Genomic DNA, 21807 nt, shown 5'->3' with positions numbered 1-21807 from the left:
CTTACCCTTCTCATATTTATATGTTCACTGTGTTGTTTTTATACTGTGCTAAATAAAATAACAATAATTTAAAAAAAAACACATTTGATGTATTTGTCAAACTAAGGAGGACCCTAGATAAAAAAAACAGTGTCTTGTCTTGGTAAAATAGCCGATCTACAAGCCCAGCTAGTAGTAGTAGTAGGCTGGTTTTCATGGACCACCTAGGATGCTTATTTCTCTCACAGACTCTGGCAACACCGTGTGTGCTCGAGCATGCGCTGTTTGTCCACAACAGTAGTCCAGTTCCAGCACTAGTCACCGTCGTTAGCCGTAACTAACTAGCCTAGCCCAAGTGTGTCCCCCGAATGTAATGTTTATTTACGTTTCCCCAAAGATCTGCAACGACCAAAGATGAGCCATAATTCAGCTCAAAGATAGACTATATATATATATATACCGTTGGAGGCTAAACAAACAGCCATGCCCATGATGGCCGTCAGATAGAGGAGGAGGAGGTTAGCTGGTGGTGTGAAGGTGGTGCCGTGGTGGTGGTGGTGATGGGGGTCTCCTCCGGCTGGTGTCGACGGCCGTGGTCCTTCTGCTGGACATCAGCATCATGTTGTCCACTTCTCTTCCTCTGGAGGACCACGGCCATTGTTGTTGTTATTGTACAGCTGCTGCTGGTGGTGGTGGAGGAGGGCCACTGCAGTGAGAACGCGGACCCCTACTCTGTGCTGGGGGTGGGCCGGGGGGCCAGCCAGCCCGATATCAAGAAGGCGTACAAGAACCTCGTCAGAGAATGGTGAGTGTGTGTGTGCCGGTGTACTGTGTGTGTGTGTGTGTGTGTGTGTGTGTGTGTGTGTGTGTGTGTGTGTGTGTGGAGTGTTGCCTGACCGACCCCAACCACCATCATGTTGTGTAATAATGTGCATCAAATGTTCATAATTTGAAGTGGGGACCCCGATAAGCACTTAATAAGGATTCTATAGGATCTGAGACATTACATTTAGTTTGTTTGACTCTGTTCCACTGATGAATTCGTGAGCTTGTTGTGCAGCTATTTTCAATAATTGTGCCTCTTTCTATAATTATATTTGACATCATGGCCAGTGTTTGACCAATATAGTTTGTCGATTAGTGATTAGGCTTGATGCAGTAATGGTCTTTTGCTTTAAAAGTCATTCAATTGTCACTTTACTACTCATCTGGGGACCGAGTGGAATAGTAAGAGAGTGGCAACACGCTTTGATCTCGCTGCAAAGCGGGGTGCTATGGGCTATAGATAGTTCCAAACATTGGAACTATCCCATTGAGATAGAATGAGCACTTCCGCATTCCATTGTTAACAATGGGAGTCAACGCTAGTGTCGCCACCACTCTCTTACTATTCCACTCGGTCTGGGGACCCCCCAAATCAAGTGTGTGGTCCCGACCCACAGGTTGAGAACCCTTGCCTTGATGTACCTCACAGAGAATGAGAGGTCACTTCGTTGCTGATTACGTGTTATAGTTAATGCTCAGTCCGTTACGATGGCGTCGCTCGCCGAAGAACAGTCGACCTACAAGCTCTCAAAGCCATAGCTTTGAGAGCACACACACACACACACACACACACCCTTTAGTGAGCAACTAAAGGGTGTGTGAGAGAGAGAGAGAGAGAGAGAGAGAGAGAGAGAGAGAGACTAGTACAACAAAAATAATTGTCATGGTTTTTAGTCAACAAAATAAGTGCTGGAAGGTAGTATAGCTTCCAGCAGTTTATTCTAGGACACTCGTTCCCAAACCTTGTCATGTCAAGGACCTCCAAACTGATACTCATTAGCCCGCGGACCCCCATTTGAAAAGATATGCCCTGGAATGGACCCCCTGTGGAACTCCCTCTTTCCACTGATCTAGGCAACAAAGGAAAAGCAGGATTTATTGCTACAGACATTTAACCAAGTATTTCTGCATTGATAGATAGATAGATCTTTATTTGTCATTGCAACGTGTACAACGAAATTAAAAGTGCCAACCAATCAGTGCATTATATCACAAAAACAACATACTGTACAAGCTAAAACAAAACACACATGACTTCTTGTTATTGCACAACCCCAGCAGCACTAGTAATGCACAAACATGTAATTTTAGCTGTTATCGCACAACAAACCCTTATTGCACTTAAGATAGCAGAAAAACTAAAATGTGTCGCAGCAACAGATCATTTCTTAGCAGCATTGAGTGCAACTACCGCTGTGGGATAGAAGCTGTTACTGAATCTGTTGGTCTTGGACTTGATCACTCTGTAGCGTACGTCTGCCTGATGGCAACAGTTCAAACAGTGAGTGAGCGGGGTGGGAAGTGTCTTTCTTTTGTTCTGAGTTTCTTTATGACAGCGGTCTCTGTGTAGTTCTTCCAGTGTGTGATATTGCTACTTTTTTCCCCCAGGCACCCTGATAAAAACAAGAGCCCAGGAGCTGAGGACATGTTCATCAAGATTACAAAATCCTACGAGGTTGGTATAGTTCATCTGACTCCTGAGACTGTAGTTACAAATGTAACCAAATGGACCTGTGAGTGCATCGGACTACATCTGTTCAGTCTCAGAGTTACATAAATTGTGGAAAGTGGAATTTGCAGTGTACACACACACACACACACACACACACACACACACACACACACACAGTCACAAATGTCTCTCTCTCTCTGGCCAAATTCCAATACCCCAAATCTCGGCCACTCGCTCACTCCAGCATGGTGGTGTTGTGGTGAAATTGGTGACCTGCCCAAATATGTGACCATCTTGTGGACTTCACACAACTTACATGGAGGTGTTTAAATAAATACGTGGCCTGGATACCAGCTAGGTTGAACTCTGCTGTTAAACAAACCACTTTGGAACATTGACACTATTGTGACGTCAACGCGATTGTCACGTATTTCAGAAGGTCACCAATTTAACCATAACACCGCCATGCTGGAGTGGCTGATATGGTTCCCGTTTCACATTTGAGTAAATGGTGTGCTGTGACTGGCCAGTCGCTGTGATTGACAACCTCAGTAAAACTATACCTAAACCTAACCCTAACCTTAACCTCAGTAAAACTATACCTAAACCTAACCCTAACCCTAACCTCAGTAAAACTATACCTAAACCTAACCTCAGTAAAACTATACCTAAACCTAACCCTAACCTTAACCTCAGTAAAACTATACCTAAACCTAACCCTAACCTTAACCTCAGTAAAACTATACCTAAACCTAACCCTAACCCTAACCTCAGTAAAACTATACCTAAACCTAACCTCAGTAAAACTATACCTAAACCTAACCTCAGTAAAACTAACGCAGTGGCTGGGGGGCGTTTCCAAGAACCCGAATGCGAAACGAATACCATATTAGCGCTGTAGTGACCGAGTGTGAGTGAGATTTTGGGTATTTGAATTCAGCTTCTCTCTCTCTCTCTCTCCCTCTCTCTCCCTCTCTCTCTCTCTCTCTCCTGTACAGATCCTTTCCAACGAGGAGAGGAGAGCTAACTTTGACCGCTACGGCCAGATGGACGACAACCAGCCGCTGGGCCAGTCTGGGCAGCAGGGAGGAGGAGGGGGCTTCCACCGAGGCAGCTTCCACAACAGCTTTTACTTTGACGAGTCCTTCTTCATGCACTTCCCCCGGTACGTACACCTTAACCTCAGTAAAACCTAACCCTAACCCTAACCTTCTTCATGCACTTCCCCCGGTACGTACGTACGTACACTGAGTTGTGCTCCCTGATTAATCAAGAAATATAAAAGATGGAGATCTAGATTCAGAATGCGATCTCACTAGCAATTCAATGGGCTTCATTGGCATGAGAAAACATACGTTTACATTCAAGATTCAATAATTTATTTGCCATGTCAACAAGTTGAAAGGAATTTGTCTTGGTTCATACTCAACATATACAGACAACCATAGATACACAAACAAGAAGGACAGTACAATACAAAAACAGCAGCATAGGCAATTGCATTCAGTTTTTTAAAGTGCTATATGCATAATATATCTATGAGTTCAGATGTCTAATGGCTACGGGGTAAGTGCTATCCCTGAAGCGACATGTTGAGCTCTGGATACTTCTATATCTCCTGCCTGATGGGAGGAGATTGAAGAGGTGATGTGCAGGATGGGAGTTGTCTGCAATGATTTTATTTGCCTTCCTAATTATTCTGGTGGACTAGAGTGAGGAGAGTGTAGGGAGGCTGCATCCTATGTTTTTTGATGCGCGACGTACTACTCTTTCCAGCTTTGATTTGTCTTGAGAGGTTGTGTGCCAAAGCAGAAAGTACAACAATACAGCACAAAAAATATGTACTTTGAAGGTCAGAATCTTCAATAGATCAACTTCTATGTACCAAGATCACTCGATGCAGGTATAGTGCAGGAATATACACAATGATTAGTCTTTAGGGTGGTTGTGTTCCATTTGATAACCTTCTCCTATATCACAGCAACTCACAAATCTTGCTGCTGTGTTTGCACATTGTTGTACTTCGCCCAGCAGATATGGGAGTTCTTTTGTCATTGGTCATGTTTTCAAAATCTCTGTGTGTGGTTGTAATCTGTGGGAAGTATGTGTCTCTGATGTCTTGGTACAATGGACAGATGGTTAGGAAGTGTAGCTCGGTTTCACAAGCACTAGTTGGGCTGTCCAAACGCCGTCGCTACGTATACAGGGTATGTATGCGTGTGACATCATCATCGAACCCGGAAGTTATGCAGGAACGCCTACTCGGATATTAAAATAGGGTGCATTTTATAGTTAAGGGATGCAATAAAACGACGACCTCTGCATCCACGGGATAATAATAATCTTTATTGTCCCGAAGGATATTTGTCTTCACAATCTGTTCAACACCCACATCAAAAACAACACAGAGCACATAACACCAAGACAGTACAAAAATAAAAATAAAACAAAACATGAGTTCCCCACTGTGTACAGAAACCATCCTATCGGCGGGGCAGTTTGTTTTAATGCCGCGATGGCTGAGGGGACAAAACTCCTACTAAAACGAACCTTTTTCCACGGCAAGGTTCTGTATCTTTGTCCAGATGGCCTGAGGTTAAAGAAACGATACAGAGGATGGTCAGTGTCATTTGATATCGAGAGTGCTAGTCGTGTGATGGCCTTATTGTTCATATCAAAAAAAAAAAAAAAAAATAGCAGACCTACAAGCTCATAGCGCGCCACTCGGTGGCGCGCTATGAGCTTGTAGATCTGCAATTTTTCAATAGCTAAACACCAAAAGGCCACCTACCGACACAAGAGTTGCATTTTTCTATGCTCTGCCTCTGCATAGAAAATAAATGCCTTCATTCCTCCCTTGTTTTGCTTGCAGTATAATAACTTTGAATAAATTTGATATTTATTTCGTTAGTTTCATCCAGCTGTATGTTTTCTTTTTAACCCAGATTAAAACCGGGAAAAGCACTTTAACCATTCTTTTATAATTTCGCTATTCACAAATAGCAGATATAGTAAGTCTTACTCTTGATTGAATGTATATTTATTTTTTAAAGGTAACAATCTTAACTCATCTTTGCTCCTGGGGGGGGGGGGGGGGGGGGGCTTCCTGGAACGAAAGAAAAGATGAAGGGTGGTCATCGGCCAAAAGTTAAATATAGCTGCCTGTGACGGCCAGGCCTCGTCCTTATGCTGCCCCTCTCAGGGAAACCAGATATATAAGAACTGGTCTGGTCTCCCCAGGGCTCCAGACTAACTTTTTCACAGGTAGCACTGGTGCCACCTAAGTTAGGGACTTCTAACCTGTGTTTCCATTGTCTCTCTGTCTCTCTCTCCAGGTCTAGGGACTTCTCGGACAACAAGTACCTGCTGCACCACGTGCAGTACAACAGCGAGGTGTTACCAGACAGCTACCGGAGGCCCTACCTCATCAAGGTGACGTCCGAGTGGTGCTTCGCCTGCGTCCACATCGAGCCCGTGTGGAAGGAGACGGTGCTGGAGCTGGAGCCGCTGGGTACGTAGGACACTACGTAGGACACTACGTAGGACACTCAGAGCCGCTGGGTACGTAGGACACTACGTAGGACGCGTCCTGGACCGGAAGTAGGCTGAAATGCACTGGACCCACCAGGCAACAGCCCAGCTTTAATGACCTTAAATCCCTTTTATTTTAGATTGTTTAGTAGTAATCGTACAACATAAACAATAATCTGAGGCGCGATTACAGTCAATGCAAAGACGAGAATTGCGCAAACGGAGGCGGCGCGACCTGCCGCGGTACAAACTGGACGAACCGAGGCGGATATATATTCAGGTCTGAACGCAGCTTATCCGACACAAATTAACTCAACTTTCTCAGCTGTACAATTTCACTGGAGCGCTCAGCGCGCATACAGTATCTAACTGCATGATGATCAGTCATGATCTACACAGACAGCCGACTCCCGACCCAAACAATGAGTGAGGAGGTAAACTTGTTGTTTGATTAAACATTATAATGTGCCACGAAAAATAGCTTCCAAAGCTTGTTATGTTTGCATCGAGGAGGTAGCCTGTGTCCATACATGATGATCGGCCAACAAAAGACATTAATCTCCCTCCCAGTGAGTGAAGAGCACTGATGCCTGATTTATTCTTCGTCGTACAAAGTGTGTGCTGAAAATAGCTGATCTACTATCAGCTATCTAGTAGATCAGCTATTTTCAGCACACGGAGATATGCAGGCTCTGAGAGCATTCAGAAACGCTTGCCTTCACAATAAAAGTATGCAGCTTTCACAAGTTGGCCAACTTGGCCCATGAAGACAAGGAAAAGGATTAAGAATTCGGTGGCATTTCACATTGCAAAAGATTTTTTCCAAAATGTAAAAATATTATAATAAGGAATTAATTTGGATAATGGTAATGGGATATTGTACAAATTGTCACTTTATTAATCCCAACGGTTTGGACTGCATTTAATTTTCAACACAAAACCTTAAACTGACTTTCTGTGTGTGGAATATAAATATTGCCTTTATTGACTGAGTGACTTTGTGTTGGGTTCAAACCATCTACATTCTACAGTGTTCTGAAGTATAACCAGGTAGGTTGCTGTTTTTTACACAGTGACCTTTGTAGGGGTTTTATGATTCAAACCTTTAATGGTGGACTACAAAAATGGACTACAAAAATAAATGGCAAAAATAGTATGACCCTATAACCCCTGGAACAACATATTTTCAGATGGCGGTCGGTCGGTGGGCAATTACATATAATTCTGGGGGTTTCCTTGACATGAAAATGTTTTTAGACCTAAATAAACCAGGGTGTATTTGGACGACTAATGGGATCTATCTGTAACCCGGTGCAGGCGTGGGCATCGGCATCGTGGACCTGGGTCTGGAGCGCCGCCTGGCCAGCCAGATGGGCGCCCACCGCGCGCCCTCCATCCTGGGCCTGGTGAACGGACGGGTCACCTTCTTCCACCAGGCCGTGGTCCGGGAGCACCTCCGACAGTTCATCCAAGACCTGCTGCCCCAGAGGCTGGTTGAGAAGGTAACGTGAGCTGCTAACGTGCCTATTGGACAAGGACGGGTTGGGGGAGGGACTCAGCGAAGGGCTAATCACTGGTCTAGAACTGAAGGCATTGGTAGAATGGGCCTCAGGTCTTAAATGTGTGGTTTCTGGTTGTGTTCGTCCACCAGGTCTCGGATGCAAACTACCAGACGTTCCTGAGCAGCTGGCACGTGGAGAACAAGCCCAGCGTTCTGCTGTTTGACCAGGTCCCCATGGTCCCTCTGCTGTACAAGGTGAGTCCCTGTGGTCACCTATAAGGTGAGCTCAGACCAGGTCCCCATGGTCCCTCTGCTCTACAAGGTGAGTCCCTGTGGTCACCTATAAGGTGAGCTCAGACCAGGTCCCCATGGTCCCTCTGCTGTACAAGGTGAGTCCCTGTGGTCACCTATAAGGTGAGCTCAGACCAGGTCCCCATGGTCCCTCTGCTCTACAAGGTGAGTCCCTGTGGTCACCTATAAGGTGAGCTCAGACCAGGTCCCCATGGTCCCTCTGCTGTACAAGGTGAGTCCCTGTGGTCACCTATAAGGTGAGCTCAGACCAGGTCCCCATGGTCCCTCTGCTGTACAAGGTGAGTCCCCATGGTCCCTCTGCTGTATAAGGTGAGCTCAGACCAAGTCCCTGTGGTCACCTATAAGGTGACTCAGACCAAGTCCCTGTGGTCACCTATAAGGTGAGGTGGTCAGATGGCTGGATTTGGGGCTTTCCTAGTAGTTTTTGGCGTGAGATTAGGCTGGTAGAAAACCTCTCCTCTCTCATCCCATCATTACTCCAGCCATGCTCTTGTCACTGGAGGTTTAACAGGAGTCTCCCCAGCTCTGTAATAAACAGAAACTACATTTATATTGTTCCAGTTCCAATTGTGTCTGCTCAAGGAACTCCTTATATGGTCAGCACACTCTATAGTAGAGAGGATTATCACAACAAAACAAAAATAAACAAGAGATATTTGAATTAAGTGAAATCACAGAATATGCCTTTTTAACACTTATTTTAACAAAAGAAAATCACTTACCGTACCGTCTTGTTACAAATGTGACTAAATTTGACTGAGAGACTGTCATTGGATTTTTTTGAATTTTTGTTTCAAATTGACATATTGCTTGTACAGTTTGACCCACCAGTTTTGGAAATATGGCTTATAGAGTATAATGTCTTGCAGAAAACAGCGAGTTGAGAAAAGAGGCATGAAAGGTTCCTTTCTGTGGTCTCTAACATTACACCTAGCTACGTGTTTAAGCATTTATTTCATATTTACATGTCTTCTGTGGTCTCTAACATTACACCTATAGCTACATGTTTAAGCATTCATTTCATATTTACATGTCTTCTGTGGTCTCTAACATTACACCTATAGCTACATGTTTAAGCATTTATTTCATATTTACATGTCTTCTGTGGACTCTGGTGAAAAGCTGGAATTTGCGCGATGGCAGGCTCTCAGTCAAATCTGGTCACACATGTAACCACATGAACCTGTATTTGATGTACTCTCTCTTCCTCTGAGCTACAAAAGGGAATAAATCAACACTGTTTGTTTGTTTTTCCCTTTACGTTAGTTGACGGCGTTCGCCTTCCGGGACCACGTGCGCTTCGGCTACGTGGACCAGGGCGAGGCGTACAGCGCGCGCCTGCTGCGCCAGTTCAACATCAACAGCTACGCCCCCACCATGCTGCTGTTCAAGGAGGACGCGGAGAAGCCCGCCGACATCATCCAGGTAAACGGACACTTTAACTCTTTGAGAGTTTCAAGACAAATCAATATAGAATTCTCTATGGGAGAACTGTGTTTTTGAATGATTTATTGAAAATTCTCTGTTGTGACTGTGCGACAACAGAAGACCTTCAGAGAAAGCTTGACTTGTCTGCTTCCAGGAAAAAACAATACTGAGTTGATACAATGTATCGACAATGTATGTACAATTTAAAAGAGCCTGCATTTACACCGTGTAGTGTTTCTAGGACAACCAAAAGAAGTTATGGCTGGTTTAAGTTTTATTTTCCAAATAACTTTTCTTCTACTGGGGGTACATACCTATGACATATCTCATTTTAAAGGGTGAGTTGTCTAGTTCAATAATAAAAAATCTAAAGTTTCCCACATGTACCACTGTAGATATTGTTCCATCTATATATAGCATGGTCAGTCATGACCAATCTCACCAATCCAGCTAAAACTGCCAATAGCTCTGAATTGGAACATGATAGAAACTCAAAGTTTTCTTTTGATAAAAGTAGACATTCTAACGCACATTTTGATATATACCATGTGTACATAGTCTTACCAGTACCTTGTCTATTCATGCATGTATCTCAAAAACCTGTTATGAAGAAACACAGTTTTGATTAAAAAAAAACACATCCAAGGACATTGTTTTGATATGACTTGGTGCCTATGATATGTATCAAAATATAGATTTGAATGTTTACTGTATTATAAAAAATAAATTGGGTTCTTACCATCTACCGTTACAGAGTAAATCACAGTTTAAACTCGCTTAGTCAGACCATAAACCTCAGAATAGTGTAAAGAATAGCCATGACATGTATCTCGGATTGGAAAAGTGCATTTTTATTTCTTCTGACTACCAACATAATAAAATAAAAATAAATATAGGCCTACATACAAAACAGTTACTCCTCCCCAGTGTCCCAAAACCAATGCAGTGTGTGTGTGTGTGTGTGTGTGTGTGTGTGTGTGTGTGTGTGTGTGTGTGTGTGTGTGTGTGTGTGTGTGTGTGTGTGTGTGTGTGTGTGTGTGTGTGTGTGTGTGTGTGTGTGTGTGTGTGTGTGTGTGTGTGTGTGTGTGTGTGTGTGTGTGTGTGTGTGTGTGTGTGTGTGTGTGTGTGTGTGTGTGTGTGTGTGTGTGTGTGTGTGTGTGTGTGTGTGTGTGGGCTAAATAAAAAAAAACCTGCCGAATGAATGAATTGCGGTTCAGTGTCCATCGCAGCCTTGACTCTTCTTCTCCTTCATCATCATCCTCCTCCTCATCTGATGCGAGTTCTAAATATATAAAAATAAATAAACATTTAGCTGTAGTCAGTGCATACATGGTGTTTTTACCCGGCTGCTAGCGATCAAATGATTTGTGTCTTTGTGGGCCGAGTCGTAGCATGATCGCTACAAATAGATGCTTGTTGTATAATTAGTATTACGATAAAAGAATATGGCGACGTTAGAATGACACACCACTAGCCAACAGCCAGTTGGCTAGTGCGCCACTCGGTGGCGCGCTATGAGCTTGTAGAAGTGCAGAGGGTTTAACTGAAGGGGATACCGAAAAGAAAACCAATCACTGTCCCTAAAAGATTTAGGTTAGTTTCATTTTGGCAATGATTAAAAACATGTAAATGTCTTCCTAAATATTATCGCGGGGACACACTTGTTCTATAATCATATTGGAACTTTTATGCTTCATTATTTATGATATTCAAATATATTCCAAATGTTAATTCTCAAATGATTAGGCTTTATATTATTATTAGGCGTTATAATACCAATGCCAAGCTGCAGCATGGGGTTGTTACTCCTTATGTCCACTAGAGTGCAGTCTAACCATTCAAAGTTAAATATTGAGTCGTTTGTAATACTATCAAACATTTGAAATGAATGGCTTTCTTGTTAAGTTATAATTGAGCGGAGTATACAATTAATTACGTTAACTTGGATGGATTCATTACTTTTTTAATGAATAATAATTAATAAATTATAATACAATATAACTTATACAATCTGTATGGTAGAGCATGTTAACCCATTTTGGACGGGAACCCCTTTTGGTGTTTTAAACATGTTATAATTTAGCTATTGAAAAATAGCAGATCTACAAGCTCATAGCGCGCCACCGAGTGGTGCGCTACGAGCTTGTAGATCTGCTATTTTTGAAAAATCGTGAAAATGTGGCACAAATCTTTGAAAAAATATTCTTTCAGAAGACTTTTTTTTTTGACATCCGACTTAAATGGTTTAATGCAATATAACTTATGGTAGAGTTAGTTAATACAATATGATTTACAAATTGGGGTGGCTGTATTTTGTCTCTATATATATATATATATATATATATTATTTTTTTTGAGACACTTATAACATGTCAAAGGTTATGTCCCTATAGACACAGGGTCTGAAGTTTCTCCCCTGAGCAAGCACACAGGCTCTATTCGCTCAATGGTAAAAAAATGTCAGCCATTATAGGGTCTTCTAAATCCTGCTATATTATATCGGTGTGGCTCAAACCTTTGTCAAGGACCTCCCCCAAAAGTATACGTATTTCAGAGATTTGAGTTGAAAATGTTCGCTTTGTTGTAATACTTTACCCTCTAAGACCCAGCGTTGCTTTATAGCAACAATTTATTTTAATTAATTACTTAATTATAATTTTTTTCTGTTCTTTTTTCACCTAAACGTCATCAGTGATGTTCATTTCAATGCCATTGGTCATGATATTTGCATATAAATACCCCTCACAGAGGCTGAAATTCACACAAATTAAAAATGTCTGGACTTTTAACCTATGACTTTTGACCTTTAACCCTAATAAGAGTAAGTAAAATAATTGTAATATATGTTTTTTTGTGATCATTAGAATGTCTAGAACATGTTTTATTAATTATTGTGAAAGATATCCCCCAAATGTAAATTATTAATTTATTATATTATTATATAATGTGCATAAAACTTTCATCAAACTTATAATTTTATTTTGTTACATATTTTTTTAACCTAATTCCTAGTAGTACAAAGTAGTAGTAAGGTTGAAATCTCTTTTTTGCAAGTAGAAATTAATCCGGGTCTTAGAGGTTTAATTGGTTAATGTTGTAACTCTCTCTCTCTCCCCGTCCCATAGGCCAAAGGGATGAAGCGACAGGTGATGAATGAGTTCGTGTCCAACAACAGGTTCCTTAACGTCCCACGGCTGGTGAACCAGCAGCTGTTTGATGAGCTGTGTCCCGTCAAGCAGTTCCACCGGCGCAGGAAGTACGTTGGTTTCCCCCCCAGAGCCTTTAACACATTCTGACCTGAGATCAGATTCATACGAGGTTTCCACTGGACACACACTGGTCTGATTAACACCATTCTGACCTGAGATCAGATTCTAAAAATGTCAGTCGTTCTTCGATTTAAAAAAAATAGCAGATCTATAAGCTCGCAGCGCGCCACTCAGTGGCGCGCTACGAGCTTATAGATCTGTACATCAACTGTCAGATCTTGTACATCCTGACAGTTTTCCATTCTGACCTGAGATCAGATTCTATAAATGTCTTCTACATCCTGACGGTTTTCATTCTGACCTGAGATCAGATTCTAAAAATGTCTTCTACATCCTGACGGGTTTCTGAAAAAGCCATGTTTCTATGTCCGTGGTTCTCAATATTTCATTTCAAGGACCCCCAAAAATATGTGAAATTGGCCGCTGACCCCCCGTCTGAAAATGTGTTGTTTCAGGGACCCCCCCTCCCAGAAGCAAAGATTTGAGTTAAAAACGTTCGCTCTGAAAGAGTATCTATTCAAAGCTTTGCACCACATTATTTTTCAAAAATAGCAGACCTACAAGCTCGTAGCACGCCACTCAGTGGCGCGCTACGAGCTTGTCCCTGGATGGTCCCTGGAACAACATGGGGTCGGTGGCCTGCAATTACATAATTTTTGTGGTCCTTGACATGAAATATTGAGAACCACTGATACAGAAACATGAGGTTTTTCAGAATCTTTTCATGATTTAGAAGTAATCTTTTTTAAAATATCGACGCCAGCCCTAAATGCTTTAAGACAGTAAGTGGAAACATATTTTCAGATGGGGGTCCGTCAGCCAATTACATATCATTTTTGGGGGTCCAGCTTGACATGAAACCCGTTCTGATCTAGAAGACATTTAGTAGAACCGGGTCTCGGGTCTAAGCGGTTCCATTATTGACGGTGCGTTCCCTCCTCCTCCCAGGTACTGTGTTCTGCTGATCACCGGCGAGGAGCCGGGCTTCGCCGAGGGGAACCGGGCCTTCCTGGACGTGGCCTCGGCCAACTCCAGAGAGGTTCTGCGCTTCGCCTACGTCTACCAGCGCCGGCAGCAGTCTCTCTGTCAGACGCTGCTGCCCAATCACGCTGCTCTGTCTGCACAGGTCAGTGGCCCCCGACCGACCGACATCACACACACACACACACACACGGGACGAACAGTACAAACAAACAGGTCTAAAACAGGGGGGCACGGTGGCACAGTTGGTAGTGCTGTCTCCTCCCAGCTAGAAGGTCCTTGGTTCGATTCCCGCTGTGGGCGCTGGGGGCGTGTTCTCTCCTCCGCGTCATCAGTGCCCATACACGAAGGCGGGGTTGGCGAAAGGGCCTTTCTGTGTGGAGTTTGCATGTTCTCACCCAAGGGTAGGTCACAAAAAACATGCAGTAATCCTTGTCTATATACTGCCTCCCCCTAAGGTCTTCCACTGCTGGCCTGCTTGCTTTGCCTAAAAAAATGGCAACTAAAAAATACGGGGAAGCAGCTTTTTGCTTCTACGGGCCGTCGGCATGGAACAAACTCCCACTGTACCTTCGTCAGGCAGCCTCTGTAGACATTTTTAAAGCTCAGCTCAAGACCCACTTCTACAACATTGCTTTTAATTGATCTTTTTTATTTTTTGTTATTCATGTCCTCACTGTATTGCATTACTGCTTGTTCTTAATGTCGTTGCCTTGCTTTTCTTTTTATTCTCCATTGTTCTGTAAAGCACTTTGAGCTGCATTTCATGTCATGAAAGGTGCTATACAAATAAAGTTTTATTATTATTATTATTACCAGGTGGTGCTGTTGGAGAGACGCAGCCAGGGCGGTAAGGTGGTGTACCGCTCGCTGCCCGGGGGCTGGAACGGCAGCGAGGAGGATAAGCTCCGCCTCCACCAACACCTGGACCTCCTCCAGAGAGACCCCGCCTACCTGAGCACGGACGCCACTCTGCCCGAGCTGGACAACGAGATGGCCCCCGTAAGACACCCCCCCCCCCCCGGAACGTCCATTGATTCATTGATTGATTGCAGTCAGTGTTGTTTTCGTCGACTGAAACTAAGACGAAAAATGTTCGTCGACTACCTTTTTTCACTGACAAAAACGAATGGAAACTAAATGAAAACTAAGCTACGATGACTAAAACTATAAGACTAAATATACTGACAATTTTGTCGACAAATAAAAACTAGACTAAAATGTTAGGAAGGGACTAGTGGACAAGAGATCCAGTATAAGTCATTTTACACTTGCATGCTGAAAATAGCTGATCTACAAGCTCACAACGCAACGCGTTGTGAGCTTGTAGATCGGCTATTTTCAGCAAGTGTAAAAACAATACGACGGCATCAAGACCCGCCAAAATACTGAAACTAGATTAACACTAAGACATTCCAGGTGACTAAAATGTGACTAAAACTAAATTAAGTTTCAGTCCAAAGACTATGACTAAACTAAAATAGAAATTTGCTGCCAAAAACAACACTGATTGCAGTCTTGATTTTGTGCAGAAAATTTAGATTTTAGTTTAGTCTCTCGAATAGTTTGTCACATTTTAGTCACCTGGAATGTTTTAGCGTTGGTCTATACTTTTAGGCGACTAAATGTCATAAGATTTTAGTCGACTAAATCAACTGTAAATGTAGTCGACTGAAATGTATTTTTGCACTTTGATGTCGTTGCAATGGCTGAGTTTACACACAGCTGAAAATATCCGATCTTTCGGCGCGTTGTGAGCTTGTAGATCGGCTATTTTCAGCATGCAACCAAGTGTAAAATTACTTCTACTGGATCTCTTGTCCACTAGTCCCTTCCTGACATTTTAGTCTTAGTTTTAGTCATCGTAGCTCAGTTTTCATTTAGTTTCCATTACATTTTCGTCAGTGAAAAAAAGGTAGTCGACGAACATTTTTTTGTCATAGTTTTAGTCGACGAAAACAACACTGGTTGATTGATTGATTACTTTATTAGTCATAAATGTCAACACACGTGTTACAGTAAGACATTAACCCAATAAGATCTGAGGACGATTCTTGTACACATCTATTTTTTTTTTTTGTAACACTTTCTCCTCTTTTTGTTTTTACCAATACAAAGATGTTTCTGGTTCAGTGGATGAACGTGGGTTACGATTACTTCCTTCAGCTGTATGACGACCTCCTCTACTCCAACTGGTAACAGACATGCTTTCATTATTTTATTATTATTATTATTATTACTTCCTTCAGCTGTATGACGACCTCCTCTACTCCAACTGGTAACAGACATGCTTTCATTATTTTATTATTATTATTATTATTACTTCCTTCAACTGTATGACGACCTCCTCTACTCCAACTGGTAACAGACATGCTTTCATTATTTTATTATTATTATTATTATTACTTCCTTCAACTGTATGACGACCTCCTCTACTCCAACTGGTAACAGACATGCTTCAATAAGGACCTTTCTTTTTCGTTCTGAAAAAGTCAGTGTTTGCAGAATATGTGGGGAACTCCAAGCTAACAGGCTATAATACAGCCTTTCTCTTCCTGGAAAGTTGGCACGCTGACACTGAGAACGGCACCATGCGCACAAACTGTTAATTAAGCAATATTACACGAGATGGTGTTGTTTAACGTGATTATTGCCACGACAGTGATCCGGTAAGGAACGAGACGTAGTCGAGTTCCGCAAGCATCACTGAAGTTACAGTTACCCTTAAAACTAAGGAAATCACTGAAAGAATATATATTTTTAATGACAGATGTAGTCACTACGACCACAAATGTCCCAATAAACTAGCTAGCCTAGCCACCGAGTTTGCTATAGCGCTCTGGGAGAACAGAGCGGCTGAATTCTTTGTTTTGATTAGGTGGTGAACGGTGCTGGTTTGATCAACGGCTAGAAACCGTTTCAACCAATCAGATTGCTTCCTCTTAACGACCTGTTGTAGAATCCCTAACAGGAGGTCTTCTCTTCCAGGAGGGAGATGATGCCCATCATGTCTCTGATCTTCTCCGCTCTGTTCATCCTCTTTGGAACCGTCATCATCCAGGCCTTCAGGTGAGAACCCTAACCCTAACCCTGACCCTAACCCTAACCGTCATCATCCAGGCCTTCAGGTGAGAAACGGGCACATTGCATCCATCCGTATCCCAGTGAACCGTTGTAAAGCGCTTTGAGTAAGCACGTAGTGCAAAGAAAAGTGCTATAAAAATGCAATCCATTATTTGTGCTCTGTCCCCTATCTTAACAAAATCCCCTGTGCTACGATTTTCACATTGTTTTTGTTTGGGGGGCGTAGTGTTCCTTTTCCAACGTCTGCCCTTCACAGAGGGACGAGAGGAGGGAGCAAAGAGAAGGAAAGCCGTGCTAATCATATTTCTGTTCCCATTCCAGCGAGTCGGGCGAAGACAAGCCCCAGAAACCCAAGCCCAAAGACCCCCCGTCGAATGAGGACGCCGGGCCTAGCAGACAGAACACTTCAAGGTGAGTCCTTCCTTCCACCCGTCCATCTTTGCTGCATGTATTTTGCGTGTCTTAAGTACCAGGTCTTATTCCCTATAACTTGAGTAAACTAAAGACCTGGAGGCGTGATCAATGCTCTTTGGCCACTCAGAATAGCCAAAGAGCATTGATCATCACGCCTCCAGGTCTTTAGTTTACTCAAGTTAGGGAATAAGACTTGGTACTTAAGACACGCAAAATACAGCCCTATGACTATAAAACTAAAATAGGGATTTGCTGCCAAAAACAACACTGTGTGTCTCTCTGTCGCACGCAGCCGGCCTCCCAAGAAGGACTTTGTGGAGGTGACGGAGCTGACGGACATCACGTACACCTCCAACCTGGTCAAACTGAGGCCCGGACACATCAACGTGGTCCTGGTTCTCACCGACGCCTCCAAGAACGCCCTGCTGAGGAAGTTTGCCAAGGAGGTCTTCTCCTTCTCTGGGTAAGATGTGTGCAGTGCACCCCCCACTGTCTTAAACCAAGGAGGTCTTCTCCTTCTCTGGGTAAGATGTGTGCAGTGCACCCCCCACTGTCTTAAACCAAGGAGGTCTTCTCCTTCTCTGGGTAAGATGTGTGCAGTGCACCCCCCCACTGTCTTAAACCAAGGAGGTGTTCTCCTTCTCTGGGTAAGATGTGTGCACCCCCACTGTCTTAAACCAAGGAGGTGTTCTCCTTCTCTGGGTAAGATGTGTGCACCCCCACTGTCTTAAACCAAGGAGGTGTTCTCCTTCTCTGGGTAAGATGTGTGCACCCCCACTGTCTCCCTCTGGCAGTTCAAAAGAAGCAGCTTGGACTCCTCATGCATAGAAGGAGGCATAGAGGTCAGTCCGCTGCCCCCCCCCCCCCCCCCCCCCCCGGCCCCAGGTTGGCAGAGGAAGTGTAGCGCCCAGGATTACATTAGATAATTGGCCCTGGGTGAAAAAACTGGGTTGCAAAATCGTGGGATAAAAAAAAAGATGGCTGTGCTTTCTGTTTTCTCCATAGACATTTTAGGGCTTTCTGTGATTAATGTGACAGAAAAACACTGGTGGCTTTATCTGCAAATGTTCAAAGATTACCTTTTTGTTGGTGGTTTATATTTAATAGAATAAAAATGTAATAGGTAAAAGTAAGCCATAAATTGCAGGAAGTAATTTAGTAAAAGAAAGTAAAAGAAAAATAGATTACAAATATCTGTGAGATTGTGATCATTGCTTATGTAGCCACTTCAACAAACAACGAGCGACAATTTCACGGGACCATCGCTTGCGTCAAAAACACAGACGACACAAACACAGAATTCATTGAAAATGAATTACTATGCGCGTTAATCGCTGCTCATATCTATTTTTTCATCACGATAAACGCTCTTTCAGCGCCACCTGGTGGTCACCAGTTTAGGCTCTGAGTGCCAATTCTCCCATTATAAAGAAAGAGAAAGAACTTCTATTATATTATATTCTATTCTATTATGCATGTAATGTGCATGTCATCACCTGTACACCAGATTAGAGGAATTTTCAAAATATGGATATTTAAAAAAAAAGAATATATAAAAAAAAAAGAAATCCCAAGGGAAGACGTCTTGTCGTCCGTGGCATCCGGTACTTAAAGGTATATTCAGTGATTTCACTCAAAAAACTTTAGGTTTCGTTTTTGGCTGGGACCTAAGCCTTTCATCCAATCAGGATAGAGAGCCAAAAACGAAACCTAAGGTTTTTTGACCCCCAGGGGTTAACTGGGGACAGGGAGGAACTCCTTATATGGTCAGCACACTCTATAATAGAGTGGATTATCACAACAAAACAAAAAAATAAGTGATATTTGAATGAAGTGAAATCACTGAATATACCTTTAACCTGACTCTCATGGTCCCGACCGTAGGAGCCAGACCTTTAGCCAGACCTTTAACCTGACTCTCATGGTCCCGACCGTAGGAGCCAGACCTTTAACCAGACCTTTAGCCAGACCTTTAAACTGACTCTCATGGTCCCGACCGTAGGAGCCAGACGCTCCACTTCTCCTTCCTGAACGCTGACAAGCACCGCTACTGGATGCCCTCCCTGCTGGGCTCCACCCCCGACCAGGGGGGGAGGGGGGGGGACCTCCTCACGGGGGGCCTCTCTGAGGACGACGACGAGACGTCCTGGGACCACGCCGGCACCGTGCTGGCCCTCAACGGACACAAGAAGTACTTCTGCCTCTTCAGACCCGTCTTCACCGGAGACGAACCTCCCCCGGGCGGCGACGCCTCCTCCTCCTCCTCCGCTCCCTCCTCCTCCTCCTCCTCCTCCAGGAAGTCCCGCTCCCGGTCCCGCTCCCACTCCCGCTCCCGCTCCAGCTCTAGGGAGGACGGGGGGTCTGGGTCTGGGTGTGGCGGGTCGTCATCGTCGCGGAGAGGCTCGTCCACCCGGGCCACCAGCCTGGAGGTCTACCACAAGCTGGACCGTCTGGGTCTGTGGATGGAGAGGCTGATGGAGGGCACGCTGCCCCGGCTACGCATCCCCGCCTGGCCCTCACTGGACACCGCCTCCCCGCAGAGCTGAGGGGAAGGCTGGTCTAAACCACCTCCACCTCCCCGGAGAGCTGAGGGGAAGGCCGGTCTAAACCACCTCCTCCTCCCTGGAGAGCTGAGGGGAAAGGCTCATACATAGTCTGGATTCTCGGTGGTGAGGTGACCACCGAACTACAACATGACGTCACTGAGGTGACCACCGAACTACAACATGACGTCACTGAGGTGACCACCGAACTACAACATGACGTCACTGAGCCGCGGTGAAGAGCAAACCACCGCCACCGCTCCAGCCCTTCTCTCTGTTTTTACTCACCACCGCTCAACGTTATTACAGCTCCGGTGGTCACCTCACCACCGCTCAACGTTATTACAGCTCCGGTGGTCACCTCACCACCGCTCAACGTTATTTCAGCTCCGGTGGTCACCTCACCACCAGAGCGGTGGTCACCTCACCACCGGAGCGGTGGTCAGCTCACCACCGGAGCGGTGGTCAGCTCACCACCGGAGCGGTGGTCACCTCACCACCGGAGCGGTGGTCACCTCACCACCGGAGCGGTGGTCACCTCAGCACCGGAGCGGTGGTCAGCAGCTCACCACCGGAGCGGTGGTCAGCAGCTCACCACCGGAGCGGTGGTCACCTCACCAACGGAGCGGTGGTCACCTCACCACCGAAAATCCAGACTATGAATAGGCCTGAAGGCTGGTCTAAACCACCTCCACCTCCCCAGAGAGCTGAGGGGAAGGCTGGCCTAAACCACCTCCACCTCCCCAGAGAGCTGAGGGGAAGGCTGGTCTAAACCACCTCCACCTCCCCAGATAGCTGAGGGGAAGGCTGGCCTAAAAGGGAAGAAGAAAGGGGGGGGGGGTGGTCTTATTTCTTTGATCTGGAGTTCAGCTCTCTTTGGTTTCCTTCTTTTGTTATTTGCGTTTGTTTGCAACACTGAATTGTAGAGAGGCCTGTTTAAACAGGATTATTAATGATTTATTTTTGTTTTCTGTGTAAGTTATTGTTAGAACAGACTAAACCCACTTTAGGACTGAGGCAGATTCTAAAAAAATAAATTAAAAAGAAAACGCCTTCTACATCCTGACCGAAGTTTCTGGGAAAAACTTCAAATATTTATTCACAAATTACAAAAAAAAAACAAGATGTTGCTATACTGTATATAGCAACAAGAACCCCAAACAGGGTTGCAAAAGTAAAATCACAAAAAGGGCTTCCCATCCTAAATGGGTTTCACTGATGGAGACAGAGAGGGCTTCCCATCCTAAATGGGTTTCACTGATGGAGACAGAGAGGGCTTCCCATCCTAAATGGGTTTCACTGATGGAGACAGAGTGGCTGAAAGCTTCTGCAGACATTTGAACATAAAGACTTAAAGACTTCCCACTAGCTGATGATACTCAATATCTAATATTTGGTTCAGGATAACTTGGCCAAAGATTTGAGTTAAAAAACATTCGCTCTGAAAGAATATATATATTCAAAGATTTGCGCGACATTTTCACGATTTTTCAACAAAAAAATAAAAATAGCAGACATACGAGCTCATATGATGTATGATTGTGTAGATCTGCTATTTTTCAATAGCTAAAGTATGTGATGTTGTGTTCATTTGAAAAGGGGAGTTTATGAAAGTAACATACATTTCATTTACACTACCGCCACACATTTTCAAGTGATGTTACTTCCATGAAAGGTGTGGGGGGGGCCTTATCTACGGCTGGAATTAAGCTGATTGTTATGGATCCTGGTGGTGCTGGCTAGACCCGTGGAACAGCTGAGAAGCCTTTACGAGTCATTAACCACATAGAGCCTTTTTAGGAGTCAAGACTTGAGAAAGCAAAGCCATTTGCACTGACTAATACGTATATTTATTAAAATATTTTGTTATTGTACAATTATAGGAGCCCTATTCAACCGAGCCCTGGTTAATTAATTCACCACCAGACATCCACCTTTTTTATTATTAAAATCCGGAACTTATTTTAATGAATAAAGCGTTATTACAGTATCTGTAGCCAAATTTGACTGAGGGACTGCCATTGGATTTTTTTTTCCTTTTTTTTCATGTCATGTGAAACCAGGGAATCATAGCTTCAAAATTGACATATTGGTTGTTCAGTTTGACCCACCGGTTTTGGAGATATGGCTTATAGAGTATAATGTCTTGCAGAGAAACAGAGAGTTGAGAAAACAGGCTTGAAAGGTTCACTTCTGTGGACTCTAACATTACACCTAGCTACATGTTTAAGCATTTATTTCATATTTACATGTCTTCTGTGGTCTCTA

General features: G+C 43.8%; 1 protein-coding gene across 2 annotated transcripts; it reads left to right on the top strand.

Annotated features, from left to right (window-relative positions):
• Positions 1-300: 300 nt before the first annotated feature.
• On the top strand, positions 301-20242 carry LOC308334853 (dnaJ homolog subfamily C member 16-like). 2 transcript variants are annotated; one of them, XM_080791727.1, is made up of 15 exons: positions 301-784; positions 2413-2479; positions 3475-3641; positions 5812-5987; positions 7325-7509; positions 7659-7763; positions 9087-9245; positions 12374-12504; positions 13466-13643; positions 14318-14500; positions 15617-15693; positions 16487-16567; positions 16904-16993; positions 17289-17459; positions 18999-20242. In XM_080791727.1, exons 1-15 carry the CDS (start codon positions 540-542, stop codon positions 19540-19542), a joined length of 2559 nt encoding a protein of 852 aa, XP_080647853.1. In that variant the 5' UTR covers positions 301-539; the 3' UTR covers positions 19543-20242. The 2 variants fall into 2 exon arrangements, with proteins under 2 accessions (XP_080647853.1, XP_080647854.1); XM_080791728.1 differs by lacking the exons at positions 301-784; positions 2413-2479; positions 3475-3641 and adding an exon at positions 3692-3706.
• Positions 20243-21807: the final 1565 nt, after the last annotated feature.

Source organism: Protomyctophum bolini, assembly GCF_963924005.1.
Source record: "Protomyctophum bolini genome assembly, chromosome: 2".
In the NCBI taxonomy this organism is placed as follows: Eukaryota; Metazoa; Chordata; class Actinopteri; order Myctophiformes; family Myctophidae; genus Protomyctophum; species Protomyctophum bolini.
This window is presented reverse-complemented; position numbering and strand designations above follow the sequence as displayed.